This window comes from Schistocerca piceifrons, chromosome 6, assembly GCF_021461385.2.
Source record: "Schistocerca piceifrons isolate TAMUIC-IGC-003096 chromosome 6, iqSchPice1.1, whole genome shotgun sequence".
In the NCBI taxonomy this organism is placed as follows: domain Eukaryota; kingdom Metazoa; phylum Arthropoda; class Insecta; order Orthoptera; family Acrididae; genus Schistocerca; species Schistocerca piceifrons.
In genome coordinates, this window is record NC_060143.1 from 311,627,158 (window position 1) to 311,643,139 (window position 15,982).

A 15,982-nucleotide genomic window follows, 5' to 3' on the forward strand; every position below is an offset into this window, starting at 1 on the left:
CATTTTCAGCCATCTCGATCTACAAGGTGTTGGCCCAGCTGCCGACACATCACTTGGTACACTGTTACGGCAGTACAGCACGGTTTATTACTGAGCACAGATATCTTTGCTGCACAATCTGCTGACTTGTCTGTTATTGTGACCCGCATATTACCACACTTTTGGCTACTGACCTGCATATGTTAATGCAGTGCTCTATTGCACTTTTCCTTATTTTTGTTAAAGACTAATAATTTTCCAGCTGAAGGCTGGGTCGTGCTACAACAGTATTAAGGACCTTAGACATATCTCCATTTTTAGGGTCCCATATAAATGGAACCCTTAGAGGATCTCTGGTTGTCTGTCTGTCTGACTGTTAAGACCCCTTTTTCTCAGGAACAGATAAAGGAAACCAGTTGAAATTTGTACCAGGTCCTAAGGTTTACTGTCCCTTTTGCAATACGTGGCCAAACTACCCCAAATGGGGCCTCCCGGCCAACAATGCCATACAATCATTTCATTTTTCATTATTATTACTATTATTATTATTATTATTTTCATTATAATAATATACTTAATTAAGTTTGTACAGGATCCTCAGAGCACCAGTCGTACTCACACTGGTCCAGTTTTTATTTTTTGCATATACAGCCGCTCTCCCTTTGTTGTTACTAGTTTACTGTTGGCCAGTTTACTAGTATTAAAGATTGACATGTGAAGATACCAGATCACCTTGCACTACATGCTAATTTTAAATTTGTGGAACCATGTGAACAGGAAGTATTAAAGGCAGTATGTGTGTTACAAAACAATTATTTATCTGGTTGGGATAGCATATGTGTTTAAAAGAAATCTTAAAACCACTTAAATATTGTATTAATTGATGCATTATGGGGAAAAAGTACCATAAAAATTGAGTACAGTCTACTCAGTGTATGAGAAGAAAAATTAGTTATAAGCCTCCAGTTATAGAAAAATTCTCATAATCTCTTCATTTGGTAAGATATTGAATTTTTTGTGGTGTCTTGAGTATAGAGCCTTTTCCACTAGACACAAATTGCCTATAAAATCGTAGTATAATTTTACAAATGAACAAATAAGGCCACTACAGTTGGACAGTTCTTTCATGAAGTGCATGGTGTGTTAATACACGTGTGTATCATGATATATTGTGTTATTTCGAATTTCTGCGAGTGCTGCAGAACGCTGTCACTATATCTTCAATTGTAAACTTAATTTGTGCTTTTTATAAACTTTTGGCCACATAATCCTCATTCAAAACCAATTATTCTCTAATTTCATCATATATTTAAGTGAGAAAAAGTGTATTTTCTAGAACTTTTGTAATTTGAGTTGTGCATAACCTCTTTTGTAGTAAACTGGCATTTGTGATTTATTGTCACTGTAAATAACATTAGTGTCCTCTTTTAACAAGAGTGTGTATTGTCTATATTTATTGTAAATTAATACTGTTTTCTAATTTGTTCGTGAACATGACCTGAAAAATGTTTCAGAGAAACAGTAAATTTTGTGCTACAGTTTTCTGTTCTCATAATAGATGTTGTGGCTGTTAAGTGTTTCAGTTCTAAAAGGTGACCAAACCCATAAATGAAGAATCAGCAAGCGTAGTTTAAAGTTATATAGCCCGCGTCACATATGATGGTACTTTCGTGCATAGAGGCAGAGTTGTAAGGAAGCTTGGAGGGATGAGAATTGCACACATGCGGCAGCAGAGACCTGGCAAACTAAGTCCGTGTTGCCAAACAGTGTTTCTGCAGACAAGAATCTGGTTCATTCTGCTATGGTCCTTTGTATTATACATTCAAATCTATGAGGGGAATAATAAATCTTAAAGCCGATTTCAGTTAATTATCATGAGAGAAATATTACTTTGTGTCTTGAAGATGTAGTAGCATCCACTGCTCCGTAGATTTAGTCTGCATAATGTTGGGAGGCGAGAACAGCTGACACAGCTTTGTGAAGACATGAAGTACGATTTTCCTCAAAATGACAATTGTCGAACAACAAGATCATTGAAATTGTGTGCAATAATTATCATTTACTGTGATTTGAACTATATTGTAGGTAAATACTTAATACACAACAAAATTAACTTCAAGGACAAACAAAAATCATTATATTTGCTTGATAACTGCTTGCATTCAGTAGAACTTTTAAAAATGTGTATAAGTTTACTGGTAGAAGAGGCTATTGTAAAAATGGTCAGTAAGTTGTCATATTTACCGCTGTCAACAGGCATTCTGGGTGTAAACTAACTCATTTGACATTACAGTGAGAGATCGCATTTGTAATACATTGAACAAGCAAACAATTAACCATCAGCTACAAATATATCCATGGAATGCTAACCAATAACATAAAAAACCACCGATATCTTGACAACTGACAGTTACTGTCATTTTAAGGCCTTTTCCAGCTCGTGCCTTGAAAATGTCAGTGGTTTACATGTGGAAATACTAGACTTTTTTATCCAGCCGCATTCTCGCATGTTATCAGAGCATACAACATGCTGGGAGATGCTCAACTTCTCCTTGGGCAGTATGTTGAATTATAGTCTGCATAGTTCATAGGATGCAAAGTCATAATAAAGAAAGCTAGTATGCTCTGTTTACTATGTATGTAAGTGACATGTTGACAAACATATTTTTTAAACCACCAGATTTTAAAACTAAAAAATATTATTACTTTACTTTGTTCCAAAGTCTACATTGCAATACCATCATAACTGGTATTTGAGTCTGTTTCCGAACTGTCTGATTGTAAATTTATGACAACAGGTTCAAGGCTTATATCCATCATCACTTCTTTGTCAAATTATTCTTTCTGAAACTTTTCAGCGTGTTGCATAGACTGTGCCCACACTGAAGGGGTGTGTTGTCCATCGCCTCATGCACAGGCGTTTCAGTTTCTGCTATCTTGAATGTTTTATTTTTTTCTCCCACATAGCCTTTGCCCTTTGCTCAAATCAATTCCATGGGGCTATACTGACAGTGACACATGGATAAATGCAAAACTGTGTGACCCATTCCCATGCAACGACATCAAGTTTGTACATTCTGTCGCACGAATTTTATAAATTAATGAGCTGCAGAAGACCAGCACAAGTCTGATTTACACTATGTGAAGTATTTCTATTTTTAAGCCAAGGAAAAAATACACATTCTGGTGTTTGTACTCGTGTTTCTCTGTAGCAGTTGAATTATAACTGTCAATGTCCCACTTCAAAGCAAGGTATGACAAGAATTTTGAACCACGTCATGAAACTGACAACGTTGATTTCCGAATGGTAGTCATTCCTGTTTTTATTACACCTAAATACTAGATTACATTCAGGAACAAAACCAGAAGAGCCAGCATACAGAATAATTATCTGAGAAACTATTCCTATGAGAACTTTAAAACCATCAGTATCATCACTCATTTTCCCACAGATCTTCCTAGAATGATCCCGATTGACCCATGTTTCATCAAGGTAGTACACTGCTAAACTATCTCCTTCTTGTGTATCTTTATATGGGATGTAGCTGGTGGTGCACCTGTGTCACTTCTTTGAAATGAAAACTCTCTTCCTAACATATTTGGAACCAATGTCTTCTAAATTTTTTACATTTACAGAGCACTTACCTATGAAGCCAGTTTTCTCGTGCATAACCGTAACAAGTTTTTGTGATGTCAGGCATTCACCATTCACATGGAGCACTATAAAACATCATTCTTAAAACTGTCCATTTGTGTTGCAGATTTATTGCAATTTCGATTGTTTCCAGGTGACATGAAACCAATTTCTTCTATGGTTTGTACAGCTCTTGCTGACACCACATGCTTCTGCAGTCTGTTCTTGTGTCTTCAGACATTGGTAGACTTACTTTCAAATTCATGTATGAGAAAGTTATAAATGCGGTAAATAATCCCTCTTGCCTGCTTATGAAGCACTTCATGTGCATTGCCATCACCTGACTTTTTTAATCGTACTAAATCATTTGCAGGTACACATTCACAGCTATACTGCTACATGAGAAACACTGACAGTTGAATGAATAATTCTGTTGTTGTGAAGTATGGCAACAGAGTTGAGGCAGGAGTGGGATTTTCGCTGTCTAGCTGTAACTCACTGTTAGCTGCTAAGGAAAGGGAGTGAATACTATTGGCTGCCAGTGGCTAATGATGGGCTGCCTTCCTACATGACAAGGACTTTAATTTACTGTTCTGTAATGTATTGCACCAAACACAATGCAGTCTCACTGTGTTTGCTGTTCTCCGCCATGGGACGAATCAGTTGCTGTTCATAAGCAGCTGGAAGTTGCTCTCACTGCTTTCAAGCAACTGGAAGCTGCTGTGAAAGGGTTTGTTGAGAGGGCTAGTGAGAGTCATGTACCGGAGATACCAAATGTACCTCAGGCACTATCCTCTCATGTGGACCGTGTGTCTTCTGCAGGAGATACGGGATCTGTCATTACTCATCCACTTGACTGTGAGTGGTGTGTCAGTGATAGGGGGCTTCCTGTACAGGGAAGAAAGGGACCAGGGAGAGCTCAGGATGCTACAACCAACACAAGATTAAGGTGCTGTCTTCCACTGAAACTGAAACTGAGTCAATAAAAACCACTTCAGCTGTTGGCAGATGTGCTGATTGTGTGTCAAGGGGGCAGACACAAAAGGGAAGAGGTCTGTTAATCATTAGTAGTTCAAATGAATGGTGAATAGTTATCCCTAAGTGAAGTGGCAGCAAAGGATGGAAAAGAACACCATGCGCAACCAATGTGTAAGACTGGGAGGCTCATTTAGCATGCTGAAGATACAATTCTTGCAGCCATTGAGGAACAGGGTATAATGAACTGCACATTGTTGCACACATTGAGACCAATGATGCCTGTCATCTAGGCTCTAAGGTCATTCTTTGATTTTCCAGTGACTGGCAGAGAAGGTTGAAAATACCAGTCTTGCTCATGGAGTTTCAACAAAGCTTACAATCTGTTGAGGGGAAGGCTTGAACCAGAAACTATGGAGGTTCGGTGACAAGCTGGACTGTGACTTCCTAGACTTAAGCCATGGATTTGAGAACTGTAGGGTACCCCCTAAATGGGTCAGATGTGCACTACACATCACAGTCTGCTACCCAGATATATGACTGTGTGTGAGGTGCACACAAGATTTTTTATATTAAGTGACTCTGCTTCCATCCCAGATATTGATAGCTGTAGGATAGCTGGAAGTATCAGTGCGGGGTCCAAAGAAATTCTCCTTCACATTTGAGAGTATTAAAATCCTCTTGGTTAACTGTTGAAGCATTCACAACAAAGTTTTGGATGTAATATAGAAATTTATAAATGAAAGATTGTAATTAAATAAAATCTGCAGGTACTATCTTAATGACTTTAAATAATGAGTACGATAGTAGAAGTACTTTTGAGAATGCAGTATATTTCTGCAAAACACTTATTGGTGTCGATGGTCCAGCAGTTAAATAAAATATAAGTTGAATAACAGGGAAACAGTAGATTCCTACTTCACATAATTAGTTATGAACAACAACATAGCTCGTGAGATATTCACTTCCAAATGCTTACTACGTCTTCACTGCAGAAGCCACGGAAATTTCACAAGTACACAAGTCGGAACTGTGAAGTATTTCTACCTATCACGATCACGCGCAAACTGCTCCACTCCTCAAGTCTTTCCAGCAACTGTACGTCCGTGCGCCTTCACGTCCAGCACTCCCCATGGCCTGTGTGACTCTCCCTCGCGCCGCCCTGTTCAGAACTACCCGTGTCCTCTCCGGAAATGATGCTTCTCCCCAACCTCCATACTGTTCAGAACTACCCGTGTCCTCTCCGGAAATGATGCTTCTCCCCAACCTCCATACATCTCTCTTAGTAACGAGCACTGTGATTGGCTAGAGCACTCCCTCCACATCTACAAGCCAACATACACTCACAAACATATTGAAACACATGTGAAATACTGGATTTACGTTTAAATAGCTTGAAATTAAGTAAATATTCCTACAGATGGACCATAAACACGCTCTAACTCACATTATTAAATACATAAACAAATTAAAGCAACATATATCAAAGGAATAGCAACAAAAGGTAGGCCAGTAGCCTAATGTCTCTGAGCTTTCTAAAACACAGTAAATATTTAACCAATTTCTTCATGAATAGTATGTATCAAATATAAACAAAGACATAGATGAATAAATATATTTATAAGCATGCTGCTACCATTTTTTCGTGTCACTGTGGAGTACTTCTGGCCTGACGCAATCAATAGTAATCGGCCACTTCGACCTCCAGTGCGATCGGGCTGGACTCATCTTGCTTCGGCCAACGTCCGGCACCACATGGTCAGCCTGCCGAGTGGCCCACCTGCCGAGTGTCCCGTGTGACCATGTCAATTCCGAACTTAGAATATTTTCAGGACGTCACAATTTGCCCGTTACCTCACAATATGGATGATACAGGAATTGTAACTGAGGATAGCAGAGCCATGACAGAAAAAGCTGAAGATCATTTTTACAAGTGTGTGTGAGTACTTCTCTAGTTTGTGTGTCACACAACTGCAGAGACAAGTGATATAGGTATTAAAGTCAGTGTTGTTGCAAAACAGCTGAAATAACTAAAACTGAACAAGGTCCCTGAACCTGACAGAATCCCATTCAAATTTTATACAATAATTACTGCAGTGTTATGCCCTTTTATAACCAAAATATACTATAGATTCCATGAATAAAAGGCCATCCGCAGTGATTAGAAGAAATCACAGCTTTCACATATCCACAAAAGGTAGCAGAAATAATCCACTACAGTGCAACTCGGCATTTTCATGTCAACAAATCATTGAAAGATGTGAAAGAAGTACTAAGTCACAGATGATAAATTATGCTTGGTTTACATTTTATATTCTGCTTGTCCTTTTTCCCCTATCAGTGAGGGGTTTTAATGTTTTTGAAACTTTAAGAGTCTTAAATAATCTTATAATATAATGATGCTGGTGAGGGTGAGAGTAGGGCCTAACTTATCAGGATCTGTAAGTAGCTGAATCCAATAATGTGAGGTGAATCTAGATAAATTTAAACTCAGTGCCTGACTAAAGGACAGTCATGGCTCTAATGAACAGCTAGGTTGACACGTTTCAGCTGAGGACAATGCTGCACGACAGGAGGTACATTTTGCTTTTGCCTTAGAGAAGAGTCTGTAATTCCAAGGCACCAGAAATATGACAACCTTGTGATTAGTCTATCATGGGACCATTTTGAGTATGGATGTGTGCTCATGTAGTGAAACAGTCTCTAAGAATTTGACAACATTTATATCAAGACTATAATAGATGGGAGTTAGTGTTTCACTTCAAGGGGATGTAAACTATCAGTGTACAAATCCTGCTGTTAATAAGTCCAACTACCAAACCCTACCAGAATGAGAGAGAAACAAGACATGAAATCTAGAGTTGCTTTTTGTATCAAGATTTACTCTGTGCCTGAAGAAATGATCACTAGTTCCAAATGCCACAGATCTAGAGTTGTTTTGTAAGCATCTAATGACTTCCATAGTATGACCTTATGTATATATTGTGGAATTTTCCTGTTTTTACTTTATAATTTTGTCTCATGTTTGTAAAATGTATTCCATAATAAGAAATCAAGACCTCACTTCTGTCGTGGTATACCTTCAGCTATATTCTTTGTTGAGATACTGAGGCCTAAACATAATTGACTGATGGCAGTCCTTTGACTGAGATACCTGAAATGTTGCAGTTCATACCTTGCTGCAATATCATCAGTCAGTTACGTTTTATCCTCAGTGTCTTGAAATGAACAAAATTAGTGTACCACTATTGAAATAAGGTCTTCAAATTTAGACAACTTCAAACTCTGTCTTTGTCCATTGCTCTCTTCTCTTTAAAGAAACTTGAGTTTTCTTTCTTCATGAATAATATTTATATTTAGTAATACTGTATGAATATATTATTTCCGGTATTATAATTTCCAAAATAGTGATGTACAGGTCATATACATCTACAGAGTGGCAAGTTAAGTGTTTATCTTTTTCTGTATTTTTCTTGTAGTATATTTATTAAAATTTTTTTTCTTTTTCTGTCAAGAGATTCAATCTCATGTTTTTGTAAGGGTGAATTGATTCAGTCTGTAGTGCAATAGTTGCGCACTGGACAGCCAGCTACATAGCTCATTAACACATCAGTGTGCTTTGGTGACACATCAGAAGGGTAGCAAGTTGCATATCTAGGAGGCTGTCTGCTTTTGTAGTATACTCCTTCAGTTAGTGTTGTTAGGATGGTTAAGATGTGTGCATGCTGAGTGCAGATACAGGAGGAACTGGCCGCAGTTTGCGAACAGCTGAATGCGCTTTTGTCTATGGTCAGTCACTTTCAGGTTGCTGCCTTGGGCTGTAGCGGTGGTGGAGAATCTAGCTCATCATATGGAACATTCAGGTGTCACTTGTTTTGCCCAAGGGCTCTGCTTCTGAGGCACCTCCTAGCGTACCCGATACAGTGGATTCTCTCTCACAGCAGGGTGAGTGCCAATGGTAAGGCGTTCGCGTTGATTGAGGCAGAGGATCAATGTGGATACTAGGCACCTGGCCTTGCCGATTCACCCTGTGAGTGGACAGGTGGCTGCTCCTTCAGCAGGGTCTGAGTAGGCACATTGGGGCAGGGAGGGGGGGGGGGGGGGGGGGTGTTACTAGTTATCGAGAGCTCCAACGTTAGGCGTGTTATGGAGCGCCTTAGGCAGATAGCATTTAGGGCTGCTGGAAAGAAAGCCAATGTGCACGCAGTATGTCTGACGAGGGGCCTTATCCAAGATGTGGAGGTGGCCTTGCCTGTGGTTATCGAGCGTGCAGGGTGCAGTCGTCTGCAACTTGTGACTCATGTCGGCACCAACGATACCTGTCACATGGGTTCTGATGCCATCCTCAGTTCACACAGGCTGCTGGCAGAGGTGGCTTTGTGTGCGGGGTGCAAGCAGAGCTTGCAATTTGCAACAACGTTCTCAGAATTGGTTGGGATCCTTTGATTGGAGCCGAGTGGAGGGTCTCAACCAAAGGCTTCGTTGACTCTGTACTGGTCTTGGCAGTGAATTTCTAGACCTCTGTTATGGTGTGGGGATTTATAGGATTCACCTTGATAGGTCAGGAATGCATTACACAAAGGAAGCAACTACTCAGGTCACAGAGTACTTGTGGAGTGCATGTGAGGGTTTTTCAGGCTGCTGTGATGAACACTCACCAGTTGATACACAGCAGACTGCATTCAGAGTAAAGACACTTCAACTGCCAAAACTGTGTCAGTAAACTGTCGAAGTATCTGTAATAAAGTTCCCAAATTTACTGCTCTCCAGGAAAGTTCTCGCACTCAAATTACTCTTGGGACCAAGAGCCGGCTGAAATCCGAAGCGGAAAGCTCTGAGATACTTAGCGAGGCGTGGAATCTATATTGCAAAGACATCAGGAGGGGGTGTTCATTACAGTTGACAAAAATGTTCTTTCTATTGAGGTCGAAGTTGAGTGTGGCAGTGAAGTTATCTAGTTGCATGTAACAGGTGTAAATGAAACCAAGTTAATTGTTGGGTGATTTTACTGGGCACCTAACTCCACTGGGACAGTTCTAGAATCATTGAAAGGAGGTCTATGGTCAGTAGTGCGTAAATATCCAGATAATGCAGTACTTGTTGGAGGCAACTTTAACCTAGCGGGTATAGACTGAAATGTCTGTGGATTCATTGCAGGGGGTACAGACAGACAGTCATACAAAATACTTTTGAACACTTTGCTGGAAACTGTCTTGAGCAGCTAGCTTGGCTGCCCACGTGCAATGGAAATATCTTAGATATTCCAGACCTTATCAACAATGTCAATATAGAAAGAAGGATTAGCAATCATGATATGATCATAGCAGCTATGGTTACAAAAGTTAATAAATTAGTCAAGTGGGCTAGGAGAGTGTTTCTGCTAGATAGTGAATTGAAATCACTTAGTTCCAGTAAGATGGATATAGAAGAATTATGGGCTAAGTTTAAGCAGATTTTAAATCATGGTCTAGAGAGTTATGTGCCTAGAAAGCAGGTAATGGATGAATAAGACTCACCATGGTTTAATAATGAAATTTGAAAGATGCTGAGGAAGCAGAGGCTGTTGCACCCTCGGTTCAAAAGAGAATGCACAAATGATGACAAGCAAAGGTCGGTAGAGATTTGTGCATCATTGAAAAGATCTTCGTGTGGAGCATACAACTACTACCAGCGTCACACCTTAGCAAAAGATCTGGCAGAGAATCTGAGAAAATTCTGGTCCTATGTAAAATCACTGGGTGGGTCTAAGGCTTCCATTCAGTCCCTAGTTGTCCAGTCTGGAGTGGCAATTGAAGATAACAGAACAAAAGCTGAAGTTTCAAATTTCACTTTCAACAAATCATTCATGCAGGAAAATCATACAAACATACTTTCATACAATCATCAGACAGATTCTCATATGGATGACATAGTAATAAGCATCCCTGGCGTAGAGAAACAACTGAAAGATTTGAAGCTAATAGATCACCAGGTCTGGATGGAATCCCAATTCCGTTTTACAAAGAATACTCTTTGGCATTGGCCCCAAACCTAGCCTGCATTTATTGTGAATCTCTCACCCAGCACAAAGTCCCAATCGACTAGAAAAAAGCACAGGTGATTCCATTGTATAAGAAGGGTAAAAGAATAGACCAGCAAAATTACAAACGAATATCCCTGATTTTGGTTTCCTGCAGAATCCTTGAAAATATCCTCGGTTCGAATATAATCAACTTCCTTGAGATTGAGAACTTTATGTCCACAAATCAGCATAGATTTAGAAAGCATCACTTCTGCAGTACTCGACTTGCAATTTTCTCAAGTGAAATACTGTGAACTATGAGTGAAGGGCAACAGGCAGATGCCATATTTCTAGATTTCCGGAAGGCATTTAACATGGTGCATCATTGCAAGCTGTTAACAAAGGTACAAACATACGGAATAAGTTCACAGGTATGCGAGTGGCTCAAAGACTTCTTAAGCAATAGAACCCATTATGTTGTCCTCGACAGCGAGTGTTCATCAGAGTCAAGTGTATCATCAGGAGTGCCCTAGGGAAGTGTGATAGGACTGCTATTGCTCCCTATATACATAAATGATTTGGCAAACAGGATGGGCAGCAATCTGCAGTTGTTTGCTGATGGTGCTATGGTGTATGGTAAGGTGTCGAAGCTGAGTGACTGTAGGAAGATACAAGACAATTTAGACAAAATATCAAGTTGGTGTGATGACAGCTACCTCTAAATATGGATAAATATAAGTTAATGTGCAGGAGTAGGTAGAACAAACCTGCAACTTTCGGATACAGTATTACTAGTGACCTGGTTGACGCAGTCAAGTGTTTAAATATCTGGGCATAATGTTGCAAAGCTATATAAACTGGAATGAGCATATGAGAACTGTGGTAGGGAAGGTGAATGGTTGACTTTGGTTTATTGGGAGAATTTTAGAAAAGAGTGGTTCACCTGTAAAGGAGACCGCATGTAGGACACTGGTGCAACCTATTCGTGAGCACTACCCAAGTGTGTGGGATCCATACCAGGATGGATTGAAGGAAGACATTAAAGCAATTCAGAGGCTGGCTGCGAGATTTGTTGCTGGTAGGTTCAGACAACACGTAAGTGATACGGAGATGCTTTGGGAACTCAGATGGGAATCCATAGAGGAAAGGCAATGTTCTTTTCAAGAAACACTATTGAGATAATTTAGAGAACCGGCATTTGGAGCTGACTGCCGAACAATTCTGCTGCAGCCAACATACATTGTGAGTAAGGACCATGAAGATACGATATGAGAAATTAGGGCTCATACGGAGCCATATAGGCAGTCGGTTTTCCATTACTCTATTTGCAAGTGGAATGGGAAAAGAAATGACTAGTAGTGGTATGGGTTACTCTCTGCCATGCACATGCAGTGGCTTGTGGAGTATCGATGTAGATGTAGATCACAATAGTTTATTTGTAATTCAGTTTAACTGATTTTCCCTTTTTTTTTTTTTTTTTTTTTTCTTTCTTTTGAAGGTTCCAGATCCGAGGTATCCATTTTTAGGAGTCCACTTTACACCCCGAATGGATGGCAGTGTATGGCTTGGACCAAATGCTATCCTTGCATTTAAACGGGAAGGCTACAGGTATGCAATATGTTAGAGCATAGCAATAGTATTCTGTGTTTGATATAATTAAATATTATACTTGCTTGTGTCCTCAGTGGTGTAAAATCATTAGATTAATTCTGAGATGTTGCATATGGTCAATTTAATATCAGGGAGAGAAATTGCATTGATTCAAGGTGAGTTATGCATCCCACAGGTAATGTTAGACCTTCATCAGTGCTATTTCATTTGTGCAACATTGTTCTTGGCACTTTTAAGACTAGTGTCAATGATGTATTTCATTGCTGCTGTAATTGGTGTGTGTGTGTGTGTGTGTGTGTGTGTGCGCGCGTGTGCGTGTGTGTGTGTGTGTGTGTGTGTGTGTGTGTGAGAGAGAGAGAGAGAGAGAGAGAGAGAGAACATTTAAATGATTTATATTTATTTTTCAAGGTGGAAAGATTTTGACTGGAAGGAGTTAAAAGAGGTTTTAGCATATCCCGGATTTCGAAAACTGGCATTTAAATATCTTGGGTATGGTAGCAAAGAGATGCTAAAGTCAGCATTCCCTTTCCTCCAAGTGAAAGAGCTGCAGAAGTACATACCAGAAATTACATTTTCTGATGTTGAAAGGTATGTATGTCATATTCTTAGAAAACAAAAATTGAGTAATTTTGGAATTTTGTTAAAATCTTGAGTAATTTTCAACTTTTAAAATAAAACGAATTGTCCTGAATTGCCTATTATCATAAAAGTAAAAAAGAAGAAGCAGGAGAAGACAAAGAGCTCAATACAGTGATCTATGTATTTTAAAACAGAGCTTTGAGCACTGGTGTGCAGTGTTAGTAATCTGATATCACTTCATGTCCATTTCTTGCTAGTTGTCTAAATGAAACTAAAACAAAACTCTATACAGTTTAAAATTGTATATGGCATCAGTATTCAAACCCAAACTTCCACTTACATAGAAATACAATCCAGATTTTAGTTCTCTGTGACAAACTGTTCTAATTTGTGTAAATTTCATTCCAGTCTGCAGTCCCCCCCTGAGAAAAAATTTCATTCTGCAATGAATCTTAAGCCTATTGTTTAGTTACCCGCATCATACTTATTCATTTATTCACCAACCAGGTGTTTCGGACTACCATCTGCTTTTGTTATGATTGGTCAAGGATATCACTGTGAGTATGCAAATGGATAGGTTGTACTGGAATGTATGGAATCTAAGAATTGCTGCAAATCCAGTTGTCATACCATCTCCTCTTCTGAACTGTGGGTATTGGCAGGAGGGCTACAACTAAAAGTAAATCACAGAAAGTCATTCAAGCAAATAATATTGCTCATCTGTAAAGTAGTTACACTGATTATTTCTGTAAGTGTCTTGACCTTAAAAATTTAACCATAACTTTGCATTCTATTAGGCAGTGGCATTCACTTTTTACTGGTTTCTCATCACAATATAGATATGTTTGAAGTAACGTGTGTAGTCTCTCCATACACGTTTCTTGTTTCATCAGAGTAGATAGGTGATTATATAAAATGGGAAATTCAATTCAGAAAAATATGTTAAACTCAGATCTTGTGATTCTAAAAATCATAAGTGTGTAAATATTTAACACTTTTTGAAAGTGCCCAAGTAGTTTTCATGTCACTGTGGCACTTGTTGTTGTTGTTGTTGATGATGATGATGATGATGATGATGATGATGATGATGTCTTCAGCCCAAAAACTGGTATGATGCAGCTCTCTATGCTAGTCTGTTCTGCATGTTACCAAACTGACAATTCTGTGACATTTCAGGATATGGCCGGCCGGTGTGGCCGAGCGGTTCTAGGCGCTTCAGTCTGGAACTGCGCGACTGCTATGGTCGCAGGTTCGAATCCTGCCTTGGGCATGGATGTGTGTGATGTCCTTAGGTTAGTTAGGTTTAAGTAGTTCTAAGTTCTAGGGGACTGATGACCTCAGAAGTTAAGTCCCATAGTGCTCAGAGCCATTTGAACCATTTTTTTTCAGGATATCTCCTATCGATTGGACCCTTCTTTTAATTGAGCTCTGAAATAAATTTATTTTCTCCACCAATTCGATTCAGTAGTTTCTCGTCAGTTATCTGATCTATCCAAGTATAACTTTCAGCATTCTTCTGTAGCACCACATTTCAAAAGTGTCGTCCCTTTTTTTTTGTCTGTATTATTTTATCACCCATGTTTCACTCCTGTAAAAGGCTACAATCGAGGCACATTCTTTCATATCCTGTCCATATGCTTCGCCCACATCAACTTATTACGTTAGTTGTGTTTGATGCTTTACAACATGCTGTGGTTTTAATACCAGTTGGGTCTTATGTATATACGAGTTCTCATGATATGGCACATTTCATGCAATTGAAGTTGTGTTATACCTGAGGATTTTAGTTGTCTGACTGAAACTGGTTGTTTATAAAAAAGTGACAGTTGTTGTGAAAATCATAAATTGTCACAAATATTTAAAAAAAGACTTCCAAACATTTACATTTGTATTTGATGTTAACAAATTTCTCTTTTTCAATAATACACTCCTTGCTATTGGCAGTCTACATTTTATATCCCCTCTGCTTTGGCCATAATCACTTATTTTTCATCCTAAATAATAAAAACACATCTACCTCTTTTAGTGTCTCATTTCTTAATCTAATTCCCTCAGAATCACCTGATTTAACTTGATTACATCCAGTTACCCTTCAGTCAACTTTTGTTGATGTTGATCTTGTAATCTCATTTCAAGAAACTGTCCATTCCATTGAATAGTTCTTCTAAGTCCTTTACTACTGTCTCCAACAGAATTACTCCAACATTGGCAAACTTCAAAAATTTTATTTCTTCTTCATGAGCTTTAATTCCCTTTCCAGATTTTTCCTTCATGTTCTTCACAGCTTGGTTAAGGTACAGATTGAATAATCCTTGGGATAGGTCACAACCCTGTCCCATTTTCTCTCAACTACTGCCTCTCTTTCATGTCCTCTGAGCCTTGTGACTTCAGCCTGGTTGCTTTACAGTTTGTAGATAACAATTTACCCCTTGTAGTTTGTCAAATCAGTATTGTCAAAAGCTTTCTAACCATGGCTCGTTAAACTGATACTTTGGTAATATTCACACCGGTCAGCACCTGCCTTTCTTGGAACTGTTACATTCTTCTTGAAGTATTTTGCTCATTTGGTATATCTTGTATACCAAGTGTAATTTTATTATCATGGATGGACCTCTCAAGGATCTCAACAACTCTGGCGGAATGTCATCTATTCCAGAGGCCTCCTTTTGACTTAATTCTTTCAGGGCCCTGTCTAATTCTTCTTACAGTATCATATTTCCCATCCCATCTTCATTTACTTCCTCTTATCTTTCCATAATATTGTGTTGTGTTCAAATTTGTTTACTTCCATCTTTCAGGATTTTGGATGGGGGGGGGGGGGGGGGGGGCAATGCTCGTCTTATCCTCAATATTCTGGTAAAGCCACACATGCTCCCCTGTGTTGTTCTAAATGTCAAGCATCTCAGGGAGCTCAGCAATCGTTTACTGGGTATGGATTTCCTAATGAAGTAGTAAGTGGCAGGTGCCGCCATTCTGCTGTCGTCGTAAGCTCTGGGCATTTTTCAGTGACCACTGTGTGGCATGGTGGTGGAATGTTGTGTATCACAGGCAAGGGGGATCAAGAGGACATTACAAACCTCTATAAAAAAATTCCCCAATCTTACGGGAGTGCTATTTGCCAGTGGTGTGGAACAGTTGCTAGTGGGCACCCTCTGTGGATCCTGCTGCACATCTTTTGTAAAGGCTTACCCAGATATACGAGG

The 15,982-nt window shown here is 39.1% G+C and overlaps 1 protein-coding gene across 1 annotated transcript in view; it reads left to right on the plus strand.

Annotated features, from left to right (window-relative positions):
* LOC124802969 (L-2-hydroxyglutarate dehydrogenase, mitochondrial) overlaps nucleotides 1-15,982 on the plus strand; it is a 100,785-nt gene that overhangs the window by 70,503 nt on the left and 14,300 nt on the right. The window contains exons 5-6 of the mRNA XM_047264060.1: nucleotides 12,088-12,197; nucleotides 12,609-12,788. Coding sequence (XP_047120016.1) covers nucleotides 12,088-12,197; nucleotides 12,609-12,788 — 290 coding nt within the window. The remainder of the gene's footprint in view (nucleotides 1-12,087; nucleotides 12,198-12,608; nucleotides 12,789-15,982) is intronic.